This window comes from Hypanus sabinus, chromosome 3 (genome assembly GCF_030144855.1).
Source record: "Hypanus sabinus isolate sHypSab1 chromosome 3, sHypSab1.hap1, whole genome shotgun sequence".
NCBI lineage: Eukaryota > Metazoa > Chordata > Chondrichthyes > Myliobatiformes > Dasyatidae > Hypanus > Hypanus sabinus.
This window is the reverse complement of record NC_082708.1, coordinates 193,451,921-193,479,900: the sequence shown is the minus strand read 5'-3', so window position 1 is coordinate 193,479,900 and position 27,980 is coordinate 193,451,921. Positions and strand designations below refer to the sequence as shown.

Below are 27,980 nucleotides of genomic sequence, written 5' to 3'. Positions count from 1 at the left end.
CACAGCCTCAGAATAGAGGGCTGTCCTTTTAGAACGGAGATCAGGTGGAGTTTCTTTAGCCAGAGTGGTGAATCTGCGGAATTCATTGCCACAAGCATTGTGGAGGCCAAGTATTTGGGTACATTTAAGGTAAAGATTGATAGATTCTTGATTAATCAAGGCATGAAGGGATACAGGAAAAGGCAGGAGATTGGGGCTTAAAGGGTAAATGGATGATTCATAATAAAATGGCGGAGCAGACTCAATGGGCCAAGTGGCCTAAATATGCTCCTATATCTTATGGTCATAAGCAACTGAACCTTTTCTGACCAACATTACATGCGGGGCTCTGTTCAAGATCTTGCTAAACACAAAACGTTACAACACAGGAAGCGACCCTTTGGCCCACAAACCATCTCAAAAGCAAATCAAATACACCCGAACACTAATCTCTCCTAGCTGCACCATGTCCATATCCCTCCAAAGTACATACAGCCAACATCCAACTGCCCTGCTTTCACCAACTTTTCTGCTAATCTCCTAGAGAAACCCTATGAATTGGTTAGTCACAACATGTGATGCACAATGCCTAAACAACCTCTGCCTATCCAACTACTTATATATCCAGTCCCTTAGAATACCTTCCAATAACATTCCCATTGGCAAAATCACTCACTGGCTAGAGTTTCCTGGAGTTGTTCTTACACAATGGAACGTTATCTATCCTCCAGTCCTCTGGTACCTGTTACATGGACCTGTCCTCTGGTACCTGTTACATGGACATTTTAAATAACTCTTTCAGGGTCCCTGCAATTTCTGCACGAGCCTCCCACAGGATCAGAAGGAAAATCTTGTCAGGCTCTGAAAACATATCCACCCTGATTTCTCTCAAGACAGCAAGCACCTCATCTTCCATAATCTGTGCGCAGTCCACAACCTCACTGCTGCACTGCCTCACGTCTACAGACTGAGTCTGTCTCCCGAGTAAAAAATCCATTTAGAACTCCACCATCTCTTTCAGCTAATGCATAGATGACCCTTGCTATCCCTTTACTCTGACTGTATCTATGGAAGCTATAGGACCATAAGGTATAGGAGCAGAATTAGACCCTTTGGCCCATTGTCTGCTCTGCCATTTCATCATGGCTGATCCAATTTTCCTCTCAGCCCCAATCTCCTGCTCTTTCCCTATTCCAGTTCATGCCCTGGCCAATCGAGAATCTATCAACCTCTGCCTTAAATATACTTGACATCCACAGCTGCCTGTGGCAAAGAACTCCACAGATTCACCACTCTCTGACCAAAAAATTACATAAAAACATAAATAAATAGGAGCAGATGGCCATCTGGCCAGACAAGCCTGCTCTGCATTCAATGAGCTCGTGGCTGATCTGGCCACAGACTCACCTTCACTTACCTGCCTTTTCCCCATAACCCTCAATTCCCCTACTATGCAAAAATCTATCCAACCCTGTCTTAAATATATTTACTGAGGTAACCTCCAATACTGCATTGGGTAGAGAATTCCACAGAGATAAATTGCTCCTCATCTCCATTCTAACAGGACACTCCTCTATTCTGAGGCTGTGTCTTCTGATCTAGGTTCCCCCACTACAGGAAACATCCCCTTCACATCTATCAAGACCTTTCACCATTCAATAGCTTTAAATGAGGTCACCCCTCATTCTTCTGAATCTCAGTGGATACAGGGCCAGAGCCATCAAGCTCTCTTCATATGACAAGCCATTTAATCCTGGAATCATTTTCGTGATCCTCCTCTGAATCCTCTCCAGTTTCAGCACATCCTTTCTAAGATAAGGGGCCTAAAACTACTCACAATACTCCAAGTGAGGCCTCACCAGTGCATTATAAGTGCAAAAATGCAAACAGATTGAGAGGGGAAGGTAATTTCTTTGGCAGTTTAAATGGGGCATGACTGCACAAGCGCGTTAAGGTCGGCCTGTGAGATCAGCGGGAGAGTTTAAAAGGCGAGCAGATTAACGGAGCAGGCAACGTAGTAGTGGGTGACGGAGAAGTGGGAGACAGAGTAGGAAGGCTTTGGCTCGAGAGGCTTCGGCGAGCAGAGGCTGAGGACGAGCTTGCACCCAGTCAGGTAAGGTCGGGTAAACTCCTTTAATTAATCTAATTAGCTTAGGAGTAGGTAATGGAGGCAGCAGTTAGGGCAGTTGAGTGCTCCGTTTGCAGTATGTGGGAAGTCAGGGCGAGTACAATTGTCCCCGATGACTACACCTGCAAAAGGTGCATCCAGATGTAGCTCCTGACAAACCGAGTTAGGGAACTGGAGCTGGAGCTGGATGAAATTTGGATCATTCGTGAGGCAGAAATAGACAGGAGTTTCAGGGAGATAGTCACCCCAAAAAGTCAGGAGACATAGCTGGATGACTGTCAGGAGAGGGAAGGGGAATAGACAGGAAGAGCAGAGCACCTCTGTGGCCATTCCCATCAACAATAACTTTACCGTTTTGGATACTGTTGGTGGGGACGACCTACCAGGGACAAGTGGCAGTGGTTGCGTCTCTGGCACCAAGACTGGACCCTCCGCTCAGAAGGGAAGTAGGGGAAGGAGGAGAGCAGTAGTGATAGGGGATTCAATATTTAAGGGAACAGATAAGAGGTTCAGTGAGAGAGATCGAGAATCCCGGATGGTCTGTTGCCTCCCTGCTGTCAGGGTTCGTGATATCTCAGATCGAGTTGTCCATATTCTCAAGAGGGAGGGTGAGCAGCCAGATGTTGTGGTCCATGTACGGACCAATGATGTAGATAGGAAAAAGGAGGAGGTCCTGCAAAGAGAGTTTAGGGAGTTAGGTGTAAAGTTGAAGGACAGGATCTCCAGGGTTGCAATCTCAGGATTGCACGTGCTACTGAGGCTAGAAATAGGAAGATGATGCAGCTAAATATGTGGCTAAGGAGTTGGTGCAGAAGGGAGGGCTTCATTTTTCTGGACAATTGGGCCTTGTTCCAGGGAAGGTGGGACCTGTTCCAACGGGACAGGTTGCACCTGAACTGGAGGGGGACTAACGTCCTTGCAGGAAGGTTTGCTAGTGCTGCTCCAGTGGTTTTAAACTAGATTTGCAGGGGAGGAGAACGAGAGTATCAGAGCAGATAGTGAGGTGGAGGAGAATAAAGGTCATGCGAGAGCTGCAAGTATAGTGAATGGAGTAAAGCCAGATCTAACATATGGAGAGGCTTTGAGGAAAGAGAAACAGAATAAAGGGTGTAAAGATAGTAAGGTAAAAGGGCTGAAGTGCATGTACTTCAATACAAGAAGCATCAGGAATAAAGGTGATGAACTGAGAGCTTGGATACATACATGGAATTATGATGTAGTGGCCATTACAGAGACTTGGCTGGAACCAGGGCAGGAATGGATTCTCAATATTCCTGGATTTCAGTGCTTTAAAAGGGAAAGAGAGAGGGGAAAAGGGGAGGAGGTGTGGCAATACTGATCAGGGATACTATTACAGCTACAGAAAGGATGGGTAGTGTAGCAGGATCCTCTTTTGAGTCAGTATGAGTAAAAGTCAGGAACAGGAAGGGAGCAATTACTCTACTGGGGTATTCTATGGGCCCCCTGACAGCAGCAGAGATACCGAGGAGCAGATTGAGAGGCAGATTTTGGAAAGGTGCAAAAATAACAGGGTTGTTATCATGGGTGACTTTAACTTCCATAATATTGATTGGTACTTGATTAGTTCCAATGGTTTAGACGGGGCAGAGTTTGTTAAGTGTGTCCAGGATAGATTCCTGTCACAGTATGTTGACAGGCCGACTAGGGGGAATGCCATACTAGATCTAGTATTAGGTAACGAACTGGGCCGGGTCACAGATCTCTCAGTGGGTGAGCATCTGGGAGACAGTGACCACCGCTCCCTGGCCTTTAACATTATAATGGAAAAGGATAGAATCAGAGACGACAGGAAAGTTTTTAATTGGGGAAGGGCAAATTATGAGGCTATAAGGCTAGAACTTGCAGGTGTGAATTGGGATGATGTTTTTGCAGGGAAATGTACTATGGACGTGGTCGATGTTTAAGGATCTCTTGCAGGATGTTAGGGATATATTTGTCCCGGTGAGGAAGATGAAGAATGGTAGGGTGAAGGAACCATGGTGACAAGTACAAGCCTCAGTGGTATTGCTGACCATGTGGATTGACTATGGCGTTTCTGTCCAAGATCCAGTCAGAGAGAGAAGTGCTGACGTCCAACAAAGACAGTTTACCCAGCAGCTTCTGAGGAGTAACCTGAAGTGGCTAAACAGCATCCTGGTGTATGAAGCACCATTTTCCAGGTGAGACAGGGCAGAATGGAGTGCAGAGGCTGTGGCATCATTATTGGACCAATCTGAGTGATAAGCAAATTGGAAAGGGTGTAATGTAACAGGAAGTTGGGATTTAGTGCTGCTCAAAGTAGCACTATGCCACTGGATGGCAGTCGTTGGCGGAGTTAAGATGGTGCTAAACGGCAAATCCTTTGCTTGCATCTTCGGAAACAGCTCTACTTCCATCTTTAGTGTATCTTTATTTTTCCCTTTCAGGGTTCTTTTGAAGACCGTGACCTGGAATTACACGCAGACTTCGGTTCTTTGCTAGAATGGGACCCATTCTCAGGGTTTCAGGACCGGCCACTGTTCGGCAGGCCAGGGGTTCGACCTGAGAGGCGGCCTTGCGTTTGGAAGCCTAAGATCTCGGGGCTCTGGAGACGGGCAGATCGAGGGTCAGTGTCACGGCAGGAGACTCGTGTGTCCTTAGGGAGGCCGGAAAATCTTTCACTGTGGGCCCGAAGACCTGAGGTCTTTACGATCTTCAGGCATAGACCTCATAAAAAGCGATGAAACAGACTTTTTAACATTATAAACCAGTGGGTTGTTGCTATGTCTCCCGCTCGCTGTGAAAATGGGGGACTCCTCCCTCTCCCTTATTAGGAAGGGAGAGAACCTGTGGTTTGTCGAATGCTGGATGAAATGCGATAGTCTTTGGGGTAATTGCAAGGTCTGTGTCTTTGCTATCACTTAGTTCATGCTTGTGCTCTGTAGTGGGTGTGCTTTTTTTGCCAGAGGGGGATATCGTTGCCATGTTGACGCTTATGCACAAGGGGGGGAAGCTGGGGGGACTTTGCAGTTCTCACGTTTAACTGTCATTGCTTCTTTGGGGCACTTCTCTGTTTTCATGGATATTTTGCGAAGAACATGGACTAGAAGGGCCGAGATGGCCTGTTTCCGTGCTGTAATTGTTATATGGTTATAAAAAGCATTTCAGGATGTATATTGTATACTTTTCTCTGACATTAAATTGAACTACAGATCTTTTGAGGCAGCTTTTATTGTCCTTTTAAGCTACCTTGAGGCCCAGCAGACTGTTCCAGAGATGTGCAAGAAACTCATGATGGAGTGAACTGCCAACCTGTTACTCTGACAGTTTCACATTTTACAGGAGTACAATTTCACATCAAAATATTTACAAAGTATTATTGAGGTGAAGGGACTGTGGATAAGATAAGCAAGAAGACAGCAGACGATGTGGAGAAACGTGAAGGAGACGACGTTTCTCCACGTCGTCTGCTGCCTTTTTGCTTATCTTACAGACTCCTACAGACTAGTTGTTCACATGAGGGACTGGATGGTGATGATGTTATAAGTCACTCAGCCCACCAGACAGCTACAGCTGCTGATTAATGAAAAAAATATATATATTATGTTCATACATATAAATATGTACACACATATACATAAGTATATACATATGTGTGTAATATACACACTTATTACACAGTGCAATTTATAGTATTTTTAATGTATTGCATTGTACTGCTGCTGCAAAACAACAAATTTCACAAATTGAACCTGTTTCTGGGACCAGAACTGTTTCTGTTCTGACCGAATACAGAAGTGAACACTTTACTGAGTACTGTGGAGTTGTTTTTCCATTCTGTGGGTGTTTTGCACGTTCTTCATACTCATGCTGGGATGTAAGAACTAGACAGCACAGACACAGACCCTCTGGCCCAGCGGCTCTGATATCTACCGTGATGAAGTGCTTCAAGAGGCTGGTCATGGCATGCATCAACTCCAGACTATGAGACAAGCCCAGCCCACGGCAATTTGTCTACAGCAGACACTGTCTCCCTGGCTCTACATTCACTTCTGCAGCTTTACTTCTACAGTAAAGACACTTCTATTGGATTATTGCTTATTGACTACAGCTCCACTTTCAATACTATAAATCCAAGCAAACTCATCACCAAACTGAGACCTGGGAGCCAACATCTCCCTCTGTGACTTTCTGACCAACAGACTGATATCACCAAGGATAGGAGCAAAACCTCTCCCACAGTTATCCTCAACACTGGTCCTCCACAAGGCTGAATCTGCAGCCCCTACTCTCTCCCTGCACACTCATAACCACGAGGCCAGATTGCTGTTCTAACTCCATTTGTAAGTTTGCAGATGGTGGGCTGTAGTGGGCAGGATCTCAACCATGAGTCGGAGTACAGACAGGAGACTGAAAGCTTCGTGACAAGGTGCTTTCACAACCTTAATCTCAATGTCAGCAAAACAAGAAAGCTGGTCATTGGTGGGGGGAGGGGGCAATGCACATGCTGAGGTTGAGAAGGTTGACGCTTCATGTTCTTACATGCGAACGTTACTGATAGCCTGTCCTAGTCCAAATACACTGATGTCACAGGCAAGAAAGCTCACTGGTGCCCCTATTTCCTCAAAAGGTTGAAGAAATTCATTGTGTCCAGTTTGACCTTGACCAATACTTATTGATGCGCCACAGAAAGCATTACAGCTTGGTACAACTGCTCTATAAGATGATGAGAGGCATTGATCGTGTGGAGAGTCAGAAGCTTTCTCCCAGGGCTTAAGTAGCTAGCACGAGAGGGCACAGGTTTAAGGTGCTTGGAAGTAGGTACAGAGGGGATGTCAGCGGTAAGTATTTTACACAGAGAGTGGTGAGTGCTTGAAATGGGCTGCCAACAAAGGTGGTAGAAGCGGATACGATAGGGTCTTGTAAGAGACTCCTGGACAGGTACACGGAGCTCAGAAGAATGTTCGGCACAGCCTTATGGGCCGAAGCGCCTGTATTGTGCTGCAGGTTTTCTATGTTTCTAACCGTGTCCACAAGAAACTGCAGAGAAAACAGCCTTCCCTCCATGGACTGTCTACACTTCTCACTGTCTCAATAAAGAAGCCAGCAAAATCAATTATCTCACCCACGCTGAATATATTCTGTTCTCCACTCTCCCATCAGGAAGATGCAAAAGTCCTGAAAGCACATACCACCAGGCTCAATAACAGCTTCTAACCCACTCTCATAAGATTTTTGAAAAGTCTGCTAGTACAAAAAGACCTGCCCATCTACCTTGTTGTAACCTTGCACCATATTATCTACCCACATGCACTTTCTCCGTAGACGTTACACTTTACAAACACAGAACATTACAAACATAAAACATTTGGCCCATGATGTAGTGCTGACCTTCTAACCTACTCTTAAGATCAATCTGAACCCTTCCCTTCTACATGGCCCTAAATCCTTCTACCATCTATGTGCCTATCTAACCTACCTGCTTCTACCAACACCCCGGCAGGGCATTCCACACACTGAGCACTCTGGGTAACGAACCTCCCTCTGACATCTCTGCTGTGTTTTCCTCCGCTCACGAGTTAGCTCTGGAGAATTAGCTCCATTGTTTTCCTTTGTCCCAGCTCAATGCAGCGTTCTAATGTACAGATCTGTGTGGACATGTTTTTCATTGTGTCTTGGTGAGAAAAACAAATGACCAAAGTACCACCCTACACTGATCCTATTCAACAGCAATTGGCCTACGGCCTACGATACCTTATTCAAGTGCTTTATGAGACAGTTCTTAATGATCTGCAAGACTCAGCTTCCCCCCACCCCCTCTGACATGTAATAGAAACTAAAGCCAGAAAAGGCCCTTAAGCCCATCTAAACTGTGCTGAACCAATAATCTGCCCAGGCCCATTGACCTGAACCCAATCCATGGCCCTCCATAGCCCTCGCATCCATTTGCCTATCCAAATTTCTCTTAAGTATTGGAATCAAATCTGTATCCACCACTTCTGCTCACAGCCCGCTGAGTGAAGCTCCCCTTCATGTTCCCTTTAAACATTTCACCTTTCACTCTTAACCCATGACCTATAGTTGCAGTCTCAGCCAAACTCAGAGTAAAACGCCTGCTTGCATTTGCTCTATCTATACCCCTCAGAGTTTTGTATACCTCTATCAAATCTTCCCTCCTTTAGACATTTTAGAGAATAAAGTCCTAACTTGCTCAATCTTTTCCAATAGCTCAAGTCCTCAAGTCCCAGCAAAATTCTTGTAAATTTTCTATACACTCTTGGACTCCTACTGACATATTTCCTGTAGGTAGGTGAGAATACTGCAAACCATACTCCATGTTTTGTCTTACCAACTTCTTACACAAATTAAACATAATATCCTGGTTTATGGCCTTCATAATCAGTGCAGCATTGCACTGACAGAGAGGACTGTGTACAGTCAGTGATGGGGTGTAACAGTCACACTGACAGAGGGGACTGTGTACAATCATTGATGGGGTACAATGGTCACACTGACAGAGGAGACTGTGTACCGTCATTGATGGGGTGTGACAGTCACACTGACAGAGGGGACTGTGTACTATCAGTGATGGGGTGTGACAGTCACACTGACAGAGGGGACTGTGCACAATCAGTGATGGGGTACAATGGTCACACTGACAGAGGAGACTGTGTACCGTCATTGATGGGGTGTGACAGTCACACTGACAGAGGGGACTGTGTACTGTCATTGATGGGGTGTGACAGTCACACTGACAGAGGAGACTGTGTACCGTCATTGATGGGGTGTGACAGTCACACTGACAGAGGGGACTGTGTACAGTCATTGATGGGGTGTGACAGTCACACTGATAGAGGAGACTGTGTACAGTCATTGATGGGGTGTGACAGTCACACTGACAGAGGGGACTGTGTACTATCAGTGATGGGGTACAATGGTCACACTGACAGAGGAGACTGTGTACCGTCATTGATGGGGTGTGACAGTCACACTGACAGAGGGGACTGTGTACTATCAGTGATGGGGTACAATGGTCACACTGACAGAGGAGACTGTGTACCGTCATTGATGGGGTGTGACAGTCACACTGACAGAGGGGACTGTGTACTGTCATTGATGGGGTGTGACAGTCACACTGACAGAGGGGACTGTGTACAGTCAGTGATGGGGTACAATGGTCACACTGACAGAGGAGACTGTGTACTGTCATTGATGGGGTGTGACAGTCACACTGACAGACTGTGTACCGTCATTGATGGGGTGCGACAGTCACACTGACAGAGGGGACTGTGTACTGTCATTGATGGGGTACAATGGTCACACTGACAGAGGGGACTGTGTACTGTCATTGATGGGGTACAATGGTCACACTGACAGAGGGGACTGTGTACTGTCATTGATGGGGTGTGACAGTCACACTGACAGAGGGGACTGTGTACCGTCATTGATGGGGTGTGACAGTCACACTGACAGAGGGGACTGTGTACAATCATTGATGGGGTACAATGGTCACACTGACAGAGGAGACTGTGTACCGCCATTGATGGGGTGTGACAATCACACTGACAGAGGGGACTGTGTACTATCAGTGATGGGGTACAATGGTCACACTGACAGAGGAGACTGTGTACCGTCATTGATGGGGTGTGACAGTCACACTGATAGAGGAGACTGTGTACCGTCATTGATGGGGTGTGACAGTCACACTGACAGAGGGGACTGTGTACTATCAGTGATGGGGTGTGACAGTCACACTGACAGAGGGAACTGTGTACAGTCGGTGATGGGGTGCGACAGTCACACTGACAGGGGACTGTGTACTATCAGTGATGGGGTGTGACACACTGACAGGGGACTGTGTACAGTCACTGATGGGGTGTGACAGTCACACTGACAGAAGGGACTGTGTACAGTCAGTGATGGGGTGCGACAGTCACACTGACAGAGAGGACTGTGTACAGTCATTGATGGGGTGTGACAGTCACACTGACAGAGGGGACTGTGTACAATGGGTGATGGGGTGTGATAGTGACACTGACAGAGGGAACTGTGTACAGTCAGTGATGGGGTGTGACAGTCACATTGACAGCGGGGACTGTGTACAGTCAGTGATGGGGTGCGACAGTCACACTTACAGAGGGGACTGTGTACAGTCGGTGATGGGATGCAACAATCACACTGACAGAGGAGACTGGGTACTCTGTGATGGGGTGTGACAGTCACACTGACAGAGGGGACTGTGTACAGTCAGTGATGTGGTGTGACAGTCACACTGACAGAGAGGACTGTGTACAGTCAGTGATGGGGTATGACAGTCACGCTGACAGAGGGGACTGTGTACAGTCAGTGATGTGGTGTGACAGTCACACTGACAGAGGGGACTGTGTACAGTCAGTGATGGGGTGCGACAGTCACACTGACAGAGGGGACTGTGTACAGTCATTGATGAGGTGTGACAGTCACACTGACAGAAGGGACTGTGCACAGTCACTGATGGGGTGCGACAGTCACACTGACAGAGGGGACTGTGTACAGTCAGTGATGGGGTGTGACAGTCACACTGACAGAAGGGACTGTGTACAGTCGGTGATGGGGTGTGATAGTGACACTGACAGAGGGGACTGTGTACAGTTGGTGATGGGGTGCGACAGTCACACTGACAGAGAGGACTGTGTACAGTCGGTGATGGGGTGCGATGGTCACACTGACAGAGGGGACTGTGTACAGTCAGTGATGGGGTGTGACAGTCACACTGACAGAGGGGACTGTGTACTATCAGTGATTGGGTGTGACAGTCACACTGACAGAGAGGACTGTGTACAGTCAGTGATGGGGTATGACAGTCACGCTGACAGAGGGGACTGTGTACAGTCAGTGATGTGGTGTGACAGTCACACTGACAGAGGGGACTGTGTACAGTCATTGATGGGGTGTGACAGTCACACTGACAGAGGGGACTGTGTACAGTCAGTGATGGGGTGCGACAGTCACACTGACAGAGGGGACTGTGTACAGTCAGTGATGTGGTGTGACAGTCACACTGACAGAAGGGACTGTGTACAGTCGGTGATGGGGTGTGATAGTGACACTGACAGAGGGGACTGTGTACAGTTGGTGATGGGGTGCGACAGTCACACTGACAGAGAGGACTGTGTACAGTCGGTGATGGGGTGCGATGGTCACACTGACAGAGGGGACTGTGTACAGTCAGTGATGGGGTGTGACAGTCACACTGACAGAGGGGACTGTGTACTATCAGTGATTGGGTGTGACAGTCACACTGACAGAGAGGACTGTGTACAGTCAGTGATGGGGTGCAATGGTCACTCTGACAGGAGACTGCAAAGTCATTGATGGGGTGTGATGCACCAGCCCAGACACTGTGTTCATGCAGTGATGGGGTGTAATTACCACACTGACAATGAGGACTTTGGCAAAGCAGTGAGGGGGGTTCATCCACATAGCTAGGGACTATGAACAGGCAGTAATGGGGTGTGATGGATAGTGAGTGTGTTCAAGCAGTGATGGGGTGTGATGCACATGCCCAGGGACTGTGTACAGGCAGTGATGCCGTGAAATTGTCACACTGACAGAGAGGAATGTGTTCAAACAGTGATGGGGTGTGATGCACATGCATAGGGACCGTGTACAATCAGTAATGGGTTGTGGTTGTCACATTGAAAGCAGATATTTTTTAAGTTAGTAATGAGATGTAATTGTCACACTGACAGAGGGGACCTACTCAAGCAGCAAAGGGGTGTGATGCACAGGAACTGTGTACAGGCAGTGATGGGATTGATGCACAGGAACTGTGTACAGGCAGTGATGGGATTGATGCACAGGAACTGTGTACAGGCAGTGATGGGATTGATGCACAGGAACTGTGTACAGGCAGTGATGGAATTGATGCACAGGAACTGTGTACAGGCAGTGATGGGATTGATGCACAGGAACTGAGTACAGGCAGTGATGGAATTGATGCACAGGAACTGTGTACAGGCAGTGATGGGATTGATGCACAGGAACTGTGTACAGGCAGTGATGGGATTGATGCACAGGAACTGAGTACAGGCAGTGATGGGATTGATGCACAGGAACTGTGTACAGGCAGTGATGGGATTGATGCACAGGAACTGTGTACAGGCAGTGATGGAATTGATGCACAGGAACTGAGTACAGGCAGTGATGGGATTGATGCACAGGAACTGAGTACAGGCAGTGATGGGATTGATGCACAGGAACTGAGTACAGGCAGTGATGGAATTGATGCACAGGAACTGTGTACAGGCAGTGATGGAATTGATGCACAGGAACTGTGTACAGGCAGTGATGGGATTGATGCACAGGAACTGTGTACAGGCAGTGATGGGATTGATGCACAGGAACTGAGTACAGGCAGTGATGGGATTGATGCACAGGAACTGAGTACAGGCAGTGATGGAATTGATGCACAGGAACTGTGTACAGGCAGTGATGGGATTGATGCACAGGAACTGAGTACAGGCAGTGATGGGATTGATGCACAGGAACTGTGTACAGGCAGTGATGGGATTGATGCACAGGAACTGAGTACAGGCAGTGATGGGATTGATGCACAGGAACTGAGTACAGGCAGTGATGGGATTGATGCACAGGAACTGAGTACAGGCAGTGATGGGATTGATGCACATGCCCAGAAACTGTACAGGCAGACGTTGACTGAAGCACAGACAGGAGGGCAATCATGCACCACCTTTTTCGGCTTTGCTCCACGCTGCATGAAGGGAATGGTATAGGCAGAAGGTTAAGACAGCTGTTAGTATGTGCCAGCCCACCGGTGGGACTGCTAGCAGAGCCAGGAGAAGAAGGGGTAAGGGTGCACTCTGGAGCCTCACCCCACACACAGGAGCTGCGGGTCACTTGGCAAGTACCATGTGTTAGCAGACTGCAAATGCACTCTGCACAATCAACCGCCAGCAGGAGGGCTGAGATGAGGAGGTGGGCTTGAGGGAGTCTCAGAGCAGATGTGAGTTAGTGGGGGGAGGGCATTGGTACAGATCCTGCTGGCATTGTCACACCCAGCTCAGTGCCCCTGCACCATTCCAACAATCCACCTCACCTCCGAGTAAGCCATGCTGTGTGGTTGGGTCATAGGGCTAGAGACCCTCTCCCCAAAGTAGAACCACACAAACCCCAGTGGGTCTGTGGCCAACAAATCTCGTCACCGGGTGGTTTCTAACAATATTATTAATTATGTTGCTTGGTTACCCCAGTGAGATATGATCCTGGTTTCCCATCTCCCGGACAGACCAGCAGCAGGACAGACAACAGGGGAACACCCATAAACCCTCGCCTACAGCCCGAGTCCTGTGGAAATTAAAAGCAGGCCTGTTTGCTGCCCGCTGACCATCAGAGCCCACTACTCACCAGTTTAGTGCTCTTAGGTGTCTCAGCAATCTCTGCAAAAGAGAAGGGAGAGAGGTAAGTGTGATGATGCTGAACTGAGAGAGCACTCATCTTGTTTGCAATGAGCTACTGTAAGCTCCACCAGCACAAAGATGGAAAGACCATGCACCGGACCCTGCAGACACCCAGCTCGATGGACCCCTCACCGGACCCTGCAGACACCCAGCTCGATGGACCCCTCACCGGACCCTGCCGACACCCAGCTCGATGGACCCCTCACCGGACCCTGCCGACACCCAGCTCAATGGACCCCTCATTGGACCCTGCCGACACCCAGCTCGATGGACCCCTCACCGGACCCTGCAGACACCCAGCTCGATGGACCCCTCACCAGACCCTGCAGACACCCAGCTCGATGGACCCCTCACCGGACCCTGCCGACACCCAGCTCGATGGAACCCTCACCGGACCCTGCAGACACCCAGCTCGATGGACCCCTCACCGGACCCTGCAGACACCGAGTGCGATGGACCCCTCACCGGACCCTGCAGACACCCAGCTCGATGGACCCCTCACCGGACCCTGCAGACACCCAGCTCGATGGACCCCTCACCGGACCCTGCAGACACCGAGTGCGATGGACCCCTCACCGGACCCTGCAGACACCCAGCTCGATGGACCCCTCACCGGACCCTGCAGACACCCAGCTCGATGGACCCCTCACCGGACCCTGCAGACACCCAGCTCGATGGACCCCTCACCGGACCCTGCCGACACCCAGCTCGATGGACCCCTCACCGGACCCTGCAGACACCCAGCTCGATGGACCCCTCACCGGACCCTGCCGACACCGAGCGCGATGGACCCCTCACCGGACCCTGCAGACACCCAGCTCGATGGACCCCTCACCGGACCCTGCCGACACCCAGCTCGATGGACCCCTCACCGGACCCTGCAGACACCGAGTGCGATGGACCCCTCACCAGACCCTGCAGACACCCAGCTCGATGGACCCCTCACCGGACCCTGCAGACACCCAGTGCGATGGACCCCTCACCGGACCCTGCAGACACCCAGCGCGATGGACCCCTCACCAGACCCTGCAGACACCGAGCTCGATGGACCCCTCACCGGACCCTGCAGACACCGAGTGCGATGGACCCCTCACCGGACCCTGCAGACACCGAGCTCGATGGACCCCTCACCGGACCCTGCAGACACCGAGCTCGATGGACCCCTCACCGGACCCTGCAGACACCCAGCTCGATGGACCCCTCACCGGACCCTGCAGACACCAAGTGCGATGGACCCCTCACCGGACCCTGCAGACACCGAGCTCGATGGACCCCTCACCGGACCCTGCAGACTCCCAGCTCGATGGACCCCTCACTGGACCCTGCAGACACCCAGCTCGATGGACCCCTCACCGGACCCTGCAGACACCCAGCTCGATGGACCCCTCACCGGACCCGGCAGACACCCAGTGCGATGGACCCCTCACCGGACCCTGCAGACACCCAGTGCGATGGACCCCTCACCGGACCCTGCAGACACCGAGTGCGATGGACCCCTCACCGGACCCTGCAGACACCGAGTGCGATGGACCCCTCACCGGACCCTGCAGACACCCAGCGCAATGGACCCCTCACCGGACCCTGCCGACACCCAGCTTGATGGACCCCTCACCGGACCCTGCAGACACCCAGCTCGATGGACCCCTCACCGGACCCTGCCGACACCCAGCGCGATGGACCCCTCACCGGACCCTGCCGACACCCAGCTCGATGGACCCCTCACCGGACCCTGCAGACACCCAGCTCGATGGACCCCTCACCGGACCCTGCAGACACCCAGCTCGATGGACCCCTCACCGGACCCTGCAGACACCCAGTGCGATGGACCCCTCACCGGACCCTGCAGACACCCAGCTCGATGGACCCCTCACCGGACCCTGCAGACACCGAGCTCGATGGACCCCTCACCGGACCCTGCAGACACCCAGCTCAATGGACCCCTCACCGGACCCTGCAGACACCGAGTGCGATGGACCCCTCACCAGACCCTGCCGACACCCAGCTCGATGGACCCCTCACCGGACCCTGCAGACACCCAGCTCGATGGACCCCTCACCGGACCCTGCCGACACCCAGCTCGATGGACCCCTCACCGGACCCTGCAGACACCGAGTGCGATGGACCCCTCACCGGACCCTGCAGACACCCAGCTCGATGGACCCCTCACCGGACCCTGCCGACACCCAGCTCGATGGACCCCTCACCAGACCCTGCAGACACCCAGCTCGATGGACCCCTCACCGGACCCTGCCGACACCCAGCTCGATGGACCCCTCACCGGACCCTGCAGACACCCAGCTCGATGGACCCCTCACCGGACCCTGCCGACACCCAGCTCGATGGACCCCTCACCGGACCCTGCCGACACCCAGCTCGATGGACCCCTCACCAGACCCTGCAGACACCGAGCGCAATGGACCCCTCACCGGACCCTGCAGACACCCAGCTCGATGGACCCCTCACCGGACCCTGCCGACACCCAGCTCGATGGACCCCTCACCGGACCCTGCAGACACCCAGCTCGATGGACCCCTCACCGGACCCTGCAGACACCCAGCTCGATGGACCCCTCACCGGACCCTGCAGACACCCAGCTCGATGGACCCCCCACCGGACCCTGCAGACACCCAGCTCGATGGACCCCTCACCGGACCCTGCAGACACCCAGCTCGATGGACCCCTCACCGGACCCTGCAGACACCCAGCTCGATGGACCCCTCACCGGACCCTGCAGACACCCAGCTCGATGGACCCCTCACTGGACCCTGCAGACACCGAGTGCGATGGACCCCTCACCGGACCCTGCAGACACCGAGTGCGATGGACCCCTCACCGGACCCTGCAGACACCCAGCTCGATGGACCCCTCACCGGACCCTGCAGACACCCAGCTCGATGGACCCCTCACCGGACCCTGCAGACACCCAGCTCGATGGACCCCTCACCGGACCCTGCAGACACCCAGCTCGATGGACCCCTCACCGGACCCTGCAGACACCGAGTGCGATGGACCCCTCACCGGACCCTGCAGACACCCAGCTCGATGGACCCCTCACTGGACCCTGCAGACACCGAGCGCAATGGACCCCTCACCGGACCCTGCCGACACCCAGCTCGATGGACCCCTCACCAGACCCTGCAGACACCGAGCGCGATGGACCCCTCACCGGACCCTGCAGACACCGAGTGCGATGGACCCCTCACCGGACCCTGCAGACACCGAGCGCGATGGACCCCTCACCGGACCCTGCCGTCACCGAGCTCGATGGACCCCTCACCGGACCCTGCCGTCACCCAGCTCGATGGACCCTTCACCGGACCCTGCCGTCACCGAGCTCGATGGACCCCTCACCGGACCCTGCCGTCACCCAGCTCGATGGACCCCTCACCGGACCCTGCAGACACCCAGCTCGATGGACCCCTCACCGGACCCTGCCGTCACCCAGCTCGATGGACCCTTCACTGGACCCTGCCTGTCCCCAATAGCCCAGCCATAAGACAATAAGGCACAGGAGCAGAATTAGGCCATCTGGCCCATCGAGTCTGCTCCATTCAATCATGGCTGATCCTTTTCTTCTATCCCCTCCTCAACCCCAGTTCCCAGCCTTCTCCCCATAACCTTTGATGCCATGTCCAATCTTGCATCGAGTCCTCTGAATTCTTAAGTGTGGCAGTGAACAGCCAGAAGCCATGGGCCATGTAGGTACGAATGACATGAGTTGGACAAACATAGAAACATAGAAAATAGGTGCAAGGGTAGGCCATTGGTCCTTCGAGCCTGCACCGCTATTCAGTATGATCATGGCTGATCATCCAACTATATACATTCCAAGAAATCCTCTTCCTCAGCTGACAATTGACAAGGTTCTGCATAGGGATTTCAGGGAGTCAGTTTCTTTTAATCCTACTCGCTACCTCCTAGCGATCAGTCAATGCTCTAACCAAGTTAGTAACTTGCCTGTCATATCATAGGCTCTAAACTTGGTAAGCAGCCTCATGTGTGGCACCTTATCAAAGGCCTTCTGAAAGTCCAAATGCACAACATTCACTACATCCCCTACTATCCTACTTGTTATCTCCTCAAAAAATTCCAACAGGTTCGTCGAGCAGGATTTTCTGTTAACAAAACCATGCTGACTTTGTCCTATCTTGTCCTGTGTCACTGAGTACTCCATCACCTCGTCCTTAACAACTGACTCCAACATCTTCACAACCACTGAGGTCAGGCTAACTGGTCTATAATTTCCTTTCTGTTACCTTCCTCCTTTCTTAAAGAGTGGAGTAACATTTGCAATTTTCCAGTCCTCTGGCACCATGCCAGAGTCCAATAATTTCTGAAAGATCATTTCTAATATCACCACAATCTCAAACGCTACCTCTTTTTGAGACCCCTGGGGTGCACATCCTCTGGTCAGGGTGACTTAAGTACCTTTTCAACTTTTTGAACATCTTCTCTCTTGTAACAGCAACTGCATCCACTTCTCTTCCTTCACACACTACAACATCAGGCACACTGCTAGTGTCTTCCACAGTGAAAACTGACGCAAAATACTCATTTAGTTCATCTGCCATTTTCCTTGACCCCTGTCATAGAATCATAGAACATTACAACATTTTGGCCCTTCTTGGCTGTGCTGAACCATTTTTCTGCCCAGTCCCACTGACCTGCACCATATCCCTCCATACACCTCTCATCCATGTACCTGTCCAAGTTTTTCTTAGATGTTAAAAGTGCGCCCGCATTTACCACTTCATCTGGCAGCTCATTCCACATTCCCACCACTCTCTGCGTGAGGAAGCCCCCACTAATGCTCCCTTTAAACTTTTCAATCCTTCACCCTTAACCCATGTCCTCTGGTTTTTTTCTCCCCAACCTCAGTGGAAAAAGCCTGCTTGCATTCACTCTATCTATACCCATCATAATTTTATATACCTCTATCAAGTCTCCCCCTCATTCTTCTACGCTCCAGTTCCTCGTGCTAGAGAGGGCAGGAACAGGGAGATAATGGATCTGAATGTGTGGCTGAGGAACTGGTGCAGGAAGCAAGGATTTACATTCTTGGACCACTGGGATCTGTTTTGGGGTAGGGATGAATTGTACAAAAGGGACGGGTTGCAACTTAATAGACGGGGGACCAGCATTCTGGCAGACAGGTTTGCCACTGCAACACGGATGTGTTTAAATTAAGTAGTGGGGGGGGGGGAGGGGAGGAACTGGAAATATAAAGATGGAGTTAAAAGGAAAGTGAAAATAAGAAAAGTTAAAAAGGACAACAGAATCAATGGAGTAGAAAGCTCAAGAAGAGATCATACAGTATGGCGAAGTGAAATAGGAACTGATATGAAAGGATAAGGGAGTAACGAATTAAAAGTATTATATATGAATGCACAAAGTATAAGGAATAAAGTAGATGAGCTTGAGGCTCAGTTGGAAATTGGCAAGTACGATGTGGGAATAACAGAGACATGGCTTCAAGCGGACAGGGCCTGGGAAATGAATATTCAAGGATATACATCTTATCGAAAGGACAGACTGACTGGCAGAGGGGGTGGGGTGGCTCTGTTGGTGAGGAATGATATTGTCCCTTGCAAGGGGGGACATAGAAACAGGGGATGTAGAGTCAGTATGGATAGAACTGAGAAATTCTAAGGCTAGAAAGACCCTAATGGGAGTTATCTACAGGCCCCCAAACAGCAGTCTGGATGTAGGGTATAAGTTGAATGAAGAGTTAAAATTGGCATGTCGCAAAGGTAATGATACAGTTGTCATTGGGGATTTCAACATGCAGGTAGACTGGGAGAATCAGAATGGTATTGGACCCCAAGAAAGGGAGTTTGTGGAGTGCCTCCGAGATGGATGCTTAGAACAGCTTGTACTGGAGTCTACTGGAATTACTGGAGGCAATTCTAGATTTAGTGTTGTGCAATGAACCGGATTTGATCAGGGACCTCAAGGTAAAGGAACCATTAGGAGGTAGTGATCATAATATGATATGTTTTAACCTACAATTTGAGGAGAAGGGAAAATCGGATGTGTCAGTATTACAGTTGAACAAAGGGAACTATGGAGCTATGAGGGAGGAGCTGGCCAAAGTTCAATGGAACAATACCCTACCAGGGAAGACAGTGGAACAACATTGGCAGGTACTTCTGGGAACAATGCAGAAGGTGCAGGATCGGTTCATTCCAAAGAGGAAGAAAGATCCTAAGGGGAGTAAGGGGCGGCTGTGGCTGATGAGGGAAGTAAAGGGCAGTATAAAAATAAAGGAGAAGTAGTATAACATAGCAAAGATGAGCCAGAAACTGGAGGACTGGGAAGCTTTTAAAGAGCAACAGAAGATAACAAAAAAGGCAATACGCCAAGAAAAAATGAGGTACGAAGGTAAACTAGCCAAGAATATAAAGGAGGATAGTAAAAGCTTCTTTAGGTATGTGAATAGCAAAAAAAATAGTTAAGACCAAAATTGGGCCATTGAAGACAGAAACAGAATTTATGATGGGGAACAAGGAAATGGCAGATGAGTTGAACAGGTACTTTGGATCTGTCTTCATTAGGGAAGACACAAACAATCTCCCAGATGTAATAATGGCCAAAGGAACTAGGGTAAAGGATGAAATGAAGGAAATTTATATTAGGCAAGAAACGGTGTTGGATAGACTTTTGAGTCTGAAGGCTGATAAGTCCCAGGGACCTGATGGTCTGCATCCCAGGGTACAGGGCATCCCAGAGGTGGCTCTAGAAATCGTGGACGCACTGGTAATCATTTTCCAAAGTTCTATAGATTCAGGAACAGTTCCTGCTGATTGGAGGATGGCTAATGTTGTCCCACTTTTCAAGAAAGGAGGGAGAGAGAAAACAGGGAATTAGAGACCGGTTAGCCTGACGTCAGTGGTGGGAAAGATGCTGGAGTCAATTATAAAAGAGGAAATTACGACACATTTGGATAGCAGTAGAAGGATCAGTTCGAGTCAGCATGGATTTATGAAGGGAAAATCATGCTTGACTAATCTTCTGGAGTTTTTTGAGGATGTAATTATGAAAATGGACAAGGGAGATCCAGTGGATGTAGTGTACCTGGACTTCCAGAAAGCTTTTGATAAAAGTCCGACATAGAAGATTAGTGGGCAAAATTATGGCACATGGTATTGGGGGCAGAGTACTGACATGGATTGAAAATTGGCTGGCTGGCAAGAAACAAAGAGTAGCAATTAACGGGTCCCTTTCGGAATGGCAGGCTGAGACTAGTGGGGTACTGCAAGGTTCAGTGCTGGGACCGCAGCTGTTTACAATATACATTAATGATTTAGATGATGGGATTAAAAGTAACATTAGCAAATTTGCTGATGACACAAAGCTGGGTGGCAGTGTGAAATGTCAGGAGGATGTTATGAGAATGCAGGGTGACTTGGGACAGGTTGGGTGAGTGGGCAAATGTATGGCAGATGCAGTTTAATGTGGATAAATGTGAGGTTATCCACTTTGGTGGCAAGAACAGGAAGGCAGATTACTATCTAAATGGAGTCAAGTTAAGAAAACGGGAAGTACAACAAATCTACGTGTTTTTGACCAATTTTGTCACTTACTATCCCTTTACTCTTAATATATGTACAATGTCCTGTGTATGTTACTCAAAATGGGTTTTTTGGTTTGTTAAGAGTAGGAATGCTTCTTTGATAAGTGTTTCTCTCGCAGTTGTTTTGCTTTATACTTGCTGATATGGTAATTGTATTCATTTGTTAACCAATGGGGAATGTTATTTTGTCTTGTGAGGCTGGGAACTTGTGGGAGGGGTTTTTCGAGGGCTTTTGGTAGAGAGCGGGAGGAAGACGTCGAGGAAGGTGGACGTGCGCGGCACTGCTCGGAAGACCACCGGGCGTGGTCCTAGGTGCAAAGACGTGGAGGTCGGAGGCAAGCGATGAGGGGTCGAATGGTTTGATGTTTGAGCTCCAACGATGTGCACTAAACTGACTGAACTTTGATAAGTTGGCGCCTTTTTGTTTTTTCCCCTTGCATATATATTGTATTGCCTAATACTCTTTTAATTTTAGTAAACTCTTTAAAGTGTATTTCATAATGGTATTTGTTGTGGGCTTGATACAGTGGGCGGGCGCGAGGCATAAACTCGATTCTCACAGCACATGCTTGTACGGGAGGTGGGATTGGTGTGTGGCTGGATCTCCTTTTCCCCTAGACATATATCAGCCTGTTGGGTAAGTGTTACATATACTTGTAGAAACCCTTGGGGTTTACCTTCACATTATCTGCCAAAGCAACCTCATGTCTTCTTTTTGCTTTCCTGAATTCATTCTTTAGTATTTTTTTACATTTTCTATACTCTTCAAGTACCTCATTTGTTCCTTGTTACCTATACCTACTATAAACCTCTCTTTTTTTCTTAACCAGATCGCCAATATCCCTTGAAAAGCAAGGTTCCCTATGCCTGTTAATTTTGCCTTTAATCCTGGCAGGAACATGCAAACTCTGCACTCTCAAAATTTCGCCTTTGAAGGTCTTCCACTTACTGAACACATCCTTGCCAGAAAACAACTTATCTCAATCCACTCTTCCTAAAGGCCCTTCTCCAATTTAGAACCTCAACTCAAGTACCAGACCTATTCTTATCCATTATTAACTTGAAACTAATGACATTATGGTCACTGGACCCAAAATGTTTGCCTGCACATACTTCTGTCAGCTGGCCTGTCTGGTTTCCTAACAGGAGATCAAGTATTGCATCCTCTCTCATAGGAACCTTTATATATTGATTTAGAAAACTTTCCTGAACTCATCTGACAAACTCCAAGCCATCTAGCCCTTTCACGGTGTGGGAGTCCCAGTCAATACATGGAAAGTTAAAATCCCCTACTCCTAGAACTTCCTGTTTCTTACATCAGTCTGCTATCTCTCTACAGATTTGCTCCTCCAATTCTCTCTGACTTTTGCACTTTGGTGGCAAGAACAGGAAGGCAGATTACTATCTAAATGGAGTCAAGTTAGGAAAAGAGGAAGTACAAAAAGATCTAGTTGTTCTTGTACATCAGTCAATGAAAGCAAGCATGCAGGTACAGCAGGCAGTGAAGAAAGCTAATGGCATGCTGGCTTTTATAACAAGAGGAATTGAGTATAGGAGTAAAGAGGTCCTTCTGCAGCTGTACAGGGCCCTGGTGAGACCCCACCTGGAGTATTGTTTGCAGTTTTGGTCTCCAAATTTGAGGAAAGACATTCTTGCTACTGAGGGAGTGCAGCATAGGTTCACAAGGTTAATTCCCGGAATGGCGGGACTGTCATATGTTGAAAGATTGGAGCAACTGGGCTTGTATACACCTGAATTTAGAAGGATGAGAGGGGATCTGATTGAAACATATATGATTATTAAGGGATTGGACACACTGGAGGCAGAAAGCATGTCCCCGCTGATGGGTGAGTCCAGAACTAGAGGCCACAGTTTAAGAATAAGGGGTAGGCCATTTAGAACAGAGATGCGGAAAAACTTTTTCACCCAGAGAGTGGTGGATATGTGGAATGCTCTGCCCCAGAAGGCAGTGGAGGCCAAGTCTCTGGATGCATTCAAGAGAGAGTTAGATAGAGCTCTTATAGTTAGCGGGGTCAAGGGATATGGGGAGAGGGCAGGAACGGGGTACTGATTGTGTATGATCAGCCATGATCACAGTGAATGGCGGTGCTGGCTAGAAGGGCTGATTGACCTACTCCTGCACCTACTGTCTATTGAATAAAGTCCTAACCTATTCAACCTTTCTCTGTAACTCAGTTTCTCGTCCCGGCAACATCCTTGTAAACCTTCTCTGCACTCTTTCAACCTTATTAATATCCTTCCTGTAATTCAGTGACCAAAACTGCACACAATATTCCAAATTCAGCCTCACCATAACATTCCAACTCTTATACTCTATACTTTGATTTATTGAGGCCAATATACCAAAAGCTCTCTTTACTACCCTATCTACCCTTGACACCACTTTTAGGGAATTTTGTACCTGTACTCCCAGATCCCTCTGTTCTACTGCACTCCTCAGTGCCCTACCATTTTCCCTGTATGCTTTACCTTGGTTTTTCCTTTCAAAGTGCAATACGTCACGTCTGTATTAAACTCCATCTGCCATTTTTCAGCCCATTTTTCCAGCTGGTCCAAATCGCTCTGTAGGTTTTGAAAACCTTCCTCACTGTCCATTACAACTCATATTTGCAAATTTGCTGATCCAATTTACCACATTATCATCCAGATCACTGATATAGATGACAAATAACAATGGACCCAGACCTGATCCCTGTGGCACACCACTAGTCACAGGCCTCCACTCTGAGAAGCAATCCTCCATTACCACTCTCTGACTTCTCCCATTGAGCCAATGTCTAATCCAATTTACTACCTCTCCATGTATACCTAGCGACTGAATCATCCTAACTAACCTCCCATGCGGGACCTTGTCAAAGGCCTTACTGATGTCCATGTAGACAACATCCACTGCCTTCCCTTCATCCACTTTCTTTGTAACCTCCTTGAAAAACTCTAACAGATTTGCTAAACATGACCTACCACGCACAAAGCCGTGTTGACTCTCCCTAATAAGTTCCTGTCTATCTAAATACTTGGAGATTCTACCCCGTAGTACTCTTTACAATAATTTACCTACTAACAACGTCAAACTTACCGGCCTCTAGTTTCCCGGATTACTTTTAGAGCCTTTTTTAAACAAGGGAACAACATGAGCTATCCTCCAATCCTCCGGCACCTCACCCGCAGATACCGACATTTTAAATATATCTGCCAGGGCCCCTGCAATTTCAACACTAGTCTCCTTCAAGGTCCATGGGAATACTCTGTCAGGTCCTAGGGATTTATCTACTCTGATCTGCCTCAAGATAGCAAGCACCTCCTCCTCTTCAATCTGTATAAGTTCCATGACTGCACTACTTGTTTGCCTTATTTCCACTGACTCCATGCCAGTTTCCTTAGTAAATACAGATGCAAAAAACCCATTTAAGATCTCCCCCATTTCTTTTGGTTCCATACATAACCGACCACTCTCATCTTCAAGAGGATCAACTTTATCCCTTACTATCCTCTTGCTCTTAATATACCTGTAGAAGCTCTTTGGATTATGTTTCACCTTGACTGCCAAAGCAACCTCATGTCTTCTTTTAGCCCTCCTGATTTCTTTCTTAAGTATGTTTTTGCACTTTCTATACTCCTCAAGTACCTATTTGCTCCCTGGTTCCTGTACATGTCATACATATCTCTTTTCTTCTTTATCAGAGTTCCAATATCCCTAGAGAACCAAGGTTCCTTATTATTTCTCCTGGCTCATTTTCTAGTGGTCCTATATCCACTCTCATTTCTCTTTTAATATAACAACCTGAAAAAAATGTTACTCTCCGCTTTATCCTCAGCAACAAGTATATCGTTTTGGATGCTGTTGAGGGGGATGACCTGACGGGACGGCCACGGTGACCGGGTCTCTGGCACTGAGCCTGGCACTGTTGTGCAGGAGGGAAGGAAGGAGAAGAGGAATGAACTAGTCATAGGGGATTCCATAATCAGGGGAACAGGCAGGAGATTCTGTGATCCTGATAGAGATACCCGCATGGTATGTTGCCTCCCAGGTGCCAGGGTACGGGACGTCTTGGATCAGGTCCAGAATATTCTGAAGGGAGAAGGCGAGCAGCCAGCTGTCTTGGTACATGTTGGTACCAATGACATAAATAGGAAAAGGAAGGAGATCCTGAAGAGAGATTTCCAGGAGTTAGGAAGGAAGCTGAGAAGCAGGACCTCCAGGGTAGTAACCTCAGGATTGCTACCTGTGTCACGAGTTAGCGAGGGCAAGAATAGAAAGATCAGGCAGATGAATGCGTGGCTAAGAGACTGGCGCAGGGGGCTGGACTTCAGATTCTTAGATCATTGGGATCTTTTCTGGGGGAAGTATTTCACACAGCTCTGCCTTCACCCCATCCCCCCGCCAGCCCACCAGGGATAGAGTCCCCCGGTCCTCACCTATCACCCTACCAGCCTACAGATCCAACGTATAATCCTCTGTAACTTCTGCCACCTCCTACGTGATCCCACCACCAGCCACATCTTCCCCTCCCCCCCTCCCCCCACTCTCGGCTTTCCTCAAGGATCGCTCCCTACGCGACTCCCTTGTCCATTCATCACCCCCATCCCTCCCCACCGACCTCCCTCCAGGCACTCATCCCTGCAAATGGAAGAAGTGCTACACCTGCCCCCACACTTCTTCCCTCACCACCATCCCAGGCCCCAGACAGTCCTTTCAGGTGAGGCACCACTTCACCTGCGAGTCAGCTGGGGTGATATACTGTATCCGGTGCTCCCGATGTGGCCATTTATACATTGGGGAGACCCGCCGCTAGCTGGGAGACCGTTTCGCTGAACACCGATGCTCAGTCCTCCAGTAGTGGCGGGATCTCCCTGTGACCTCACTCTTCAATTCCACAGACCACTCCCACTCCGACATGTCTGTCCATGGCCTCCTCTACCGTCAAGTTGAGGCCACACGCAGGTCGATGGAGCAATACCTTATCACCCACCTAGGTATATTCCTACCTGCCAGCATGAACATCCAACTCACAGATACTCCGTTGATACCCCTGCCCGCCATTACCCCCATTCCTATCTATTATTTTAGTCTGGTTCTCTTTCTCTCTCTTTTTTCCTCCTCACTATAATCTCCCCCTAGCCCTACCTTTCTTTCTCTTTTATTTTCCATAATCCTCCACCTTCCCCCTAGCCCATTTCCCTCCAGCCTATCACTTCCTAGCTCTCTACTTTATCCCTCCCCCCACTTCTTATCCCCCCTCGACCATCCCATGTTATTTCACTCCTGATGAAGGGTTTCAGTCCGAAACGTTGTCACTACCTCCTCACATAGATGCTGTCTGGCCTACTGAGTTCTGCCAGCATTTTGTGTTTTTATATATTTTGTATTGTTTTATCAACAGTTTTCACCATACGTTAATGTAGAAGAGTGAACAGTAAACGGTTAATCTTACTGCGATCCTGCCTCATTGACTTCGGTTTAACTCGGTGTTTAGTTCAGAGTTTCTACACCTGCACGAGAACACTACAACTGGACTGAAGGTGTTATACTTAAATGCATGCAGCATAAGGAATAAGGTGGATGATCTTGTCGTACAGCTACAGATTGGCAGGTATGATGTTATGGTCATCACTGAGACGTGGCTAAAGGATGCATGTCTCTGGGAGCTGAACGTCCAAGGGTATACGGTGTATTGGAAGGATAGGCAGGTAAGCAGAGGGGGTGACATGGCTTTATTGGTAAGAAATGGTATTAAATCATTAGAAAGAGGTGACATAGGATCTGAAGGTGCAGAATCTTTATGGGTTGAGCAGAGGTAAAAGGACCCTGATGGCAGTTACATACAGGCCTCCTAACAGCTGCAGTGATGTGGACTACAAATTACAAGAGGAAATAGGAAAGGCTTGCCAGAAGGGCAGTGATATGATAATTGTGGGGGATTTTAACATGTTAGTAGATTGGGAAAATCAGGTCGGCACTGGATCTCAAGAGGCAGAATTTGTAGAATAGTGATCACCAACCTTTTTAAGCCCAAGATCCCCTACCTCGGCTTTAGTGAAAGGCAAATTCGACTCCAAATCGATTAGTTACACACATGCACACCGGGGCAGAAAGACCGGAAGTAAATCCCCGCAACCCAGAAGTAGAAATAATGTATAAACACCAGGGGTACCTGCCCTTTTTTTACACCACGGACTGGTTTAATATTGACTATATTCTTGCGGACGGCCAACGGGGGGGGTGGGGGTGTTAAACATGACCGGAATACAGCAATACTCGAAGCAGGTTCCTTATGTCCAGTCTATTCCGCAATTTAGTTTACGCGACTCTCGGCACTTAGCTTCTGCCCTGCTTGCTCCCGTTTTTCCACTGAAAAAACTCAATGGGTTTGTCTTTGAGTTCAGGGTGCTTTGAGGGCTTCATTGCCTCATTGGACAGCCTCCGGGCCCTAATTCCAGCTTCCCGCCCACCCGCTGCCAGCCGCCTTGGCCAGCTGCAGTTGTTCCCATGCAGGGGTCGTGGCGGCCGCAGTCCGGAGAGAGCGACCAACCATGTGAGGAGTGCAACAGGATGCGCCCGCCCGCCCGCCCCCCTGTAGGATCTATCAGCCAACAAAAGTTTGTTTCAGTAGATCGCAGCGAGGTAGCTGCTCTGCTACTTACGAAACCCTGACAATGAATTAGGTCGTGTGCGAATATTTTAGCACCGGATTCCCCACGAACATTCCGTGTGCTAAACAGATTTAGAGGCGACGCCCATCTGTCCGCGCTCCAGGTAAGTGGCAACAGCACTTCTCGCCAGCCACACAAAGTGGCCGGTTACCCAAGGCCAATCAGTGCTCCCTGACGCACTTGGGTAATG

General features: G+C 49.1%; 1 protein-coding gene across 4 annotated transcripts in view; it reads right to left on the bottom strand.

The window, feature by feature from the left end:
* The window catches only part of LOC132392016 (dynactin subunit 1-like), a 284,878-nt gene that overhangs the window by 119,848 nt on the left and 137,050 nt on the right, over positions 1 to 27,980 (bottom strand). For all 4 annotated transcript variants that reach the window (XM_059965917.1, XM_059965919.1, XM_059965915.1 and 1 more), the window contains one exon: positions 13,493 to 13,524. In XM_059965917.1, coding sequence (XP_059821900.1) covers positions 13,493 to 13,524 — 32 coding nt within the window. The remainder of the gene's footprint in view (positions 1 to 13,492; positions 13,525 to 27,980) is intronic.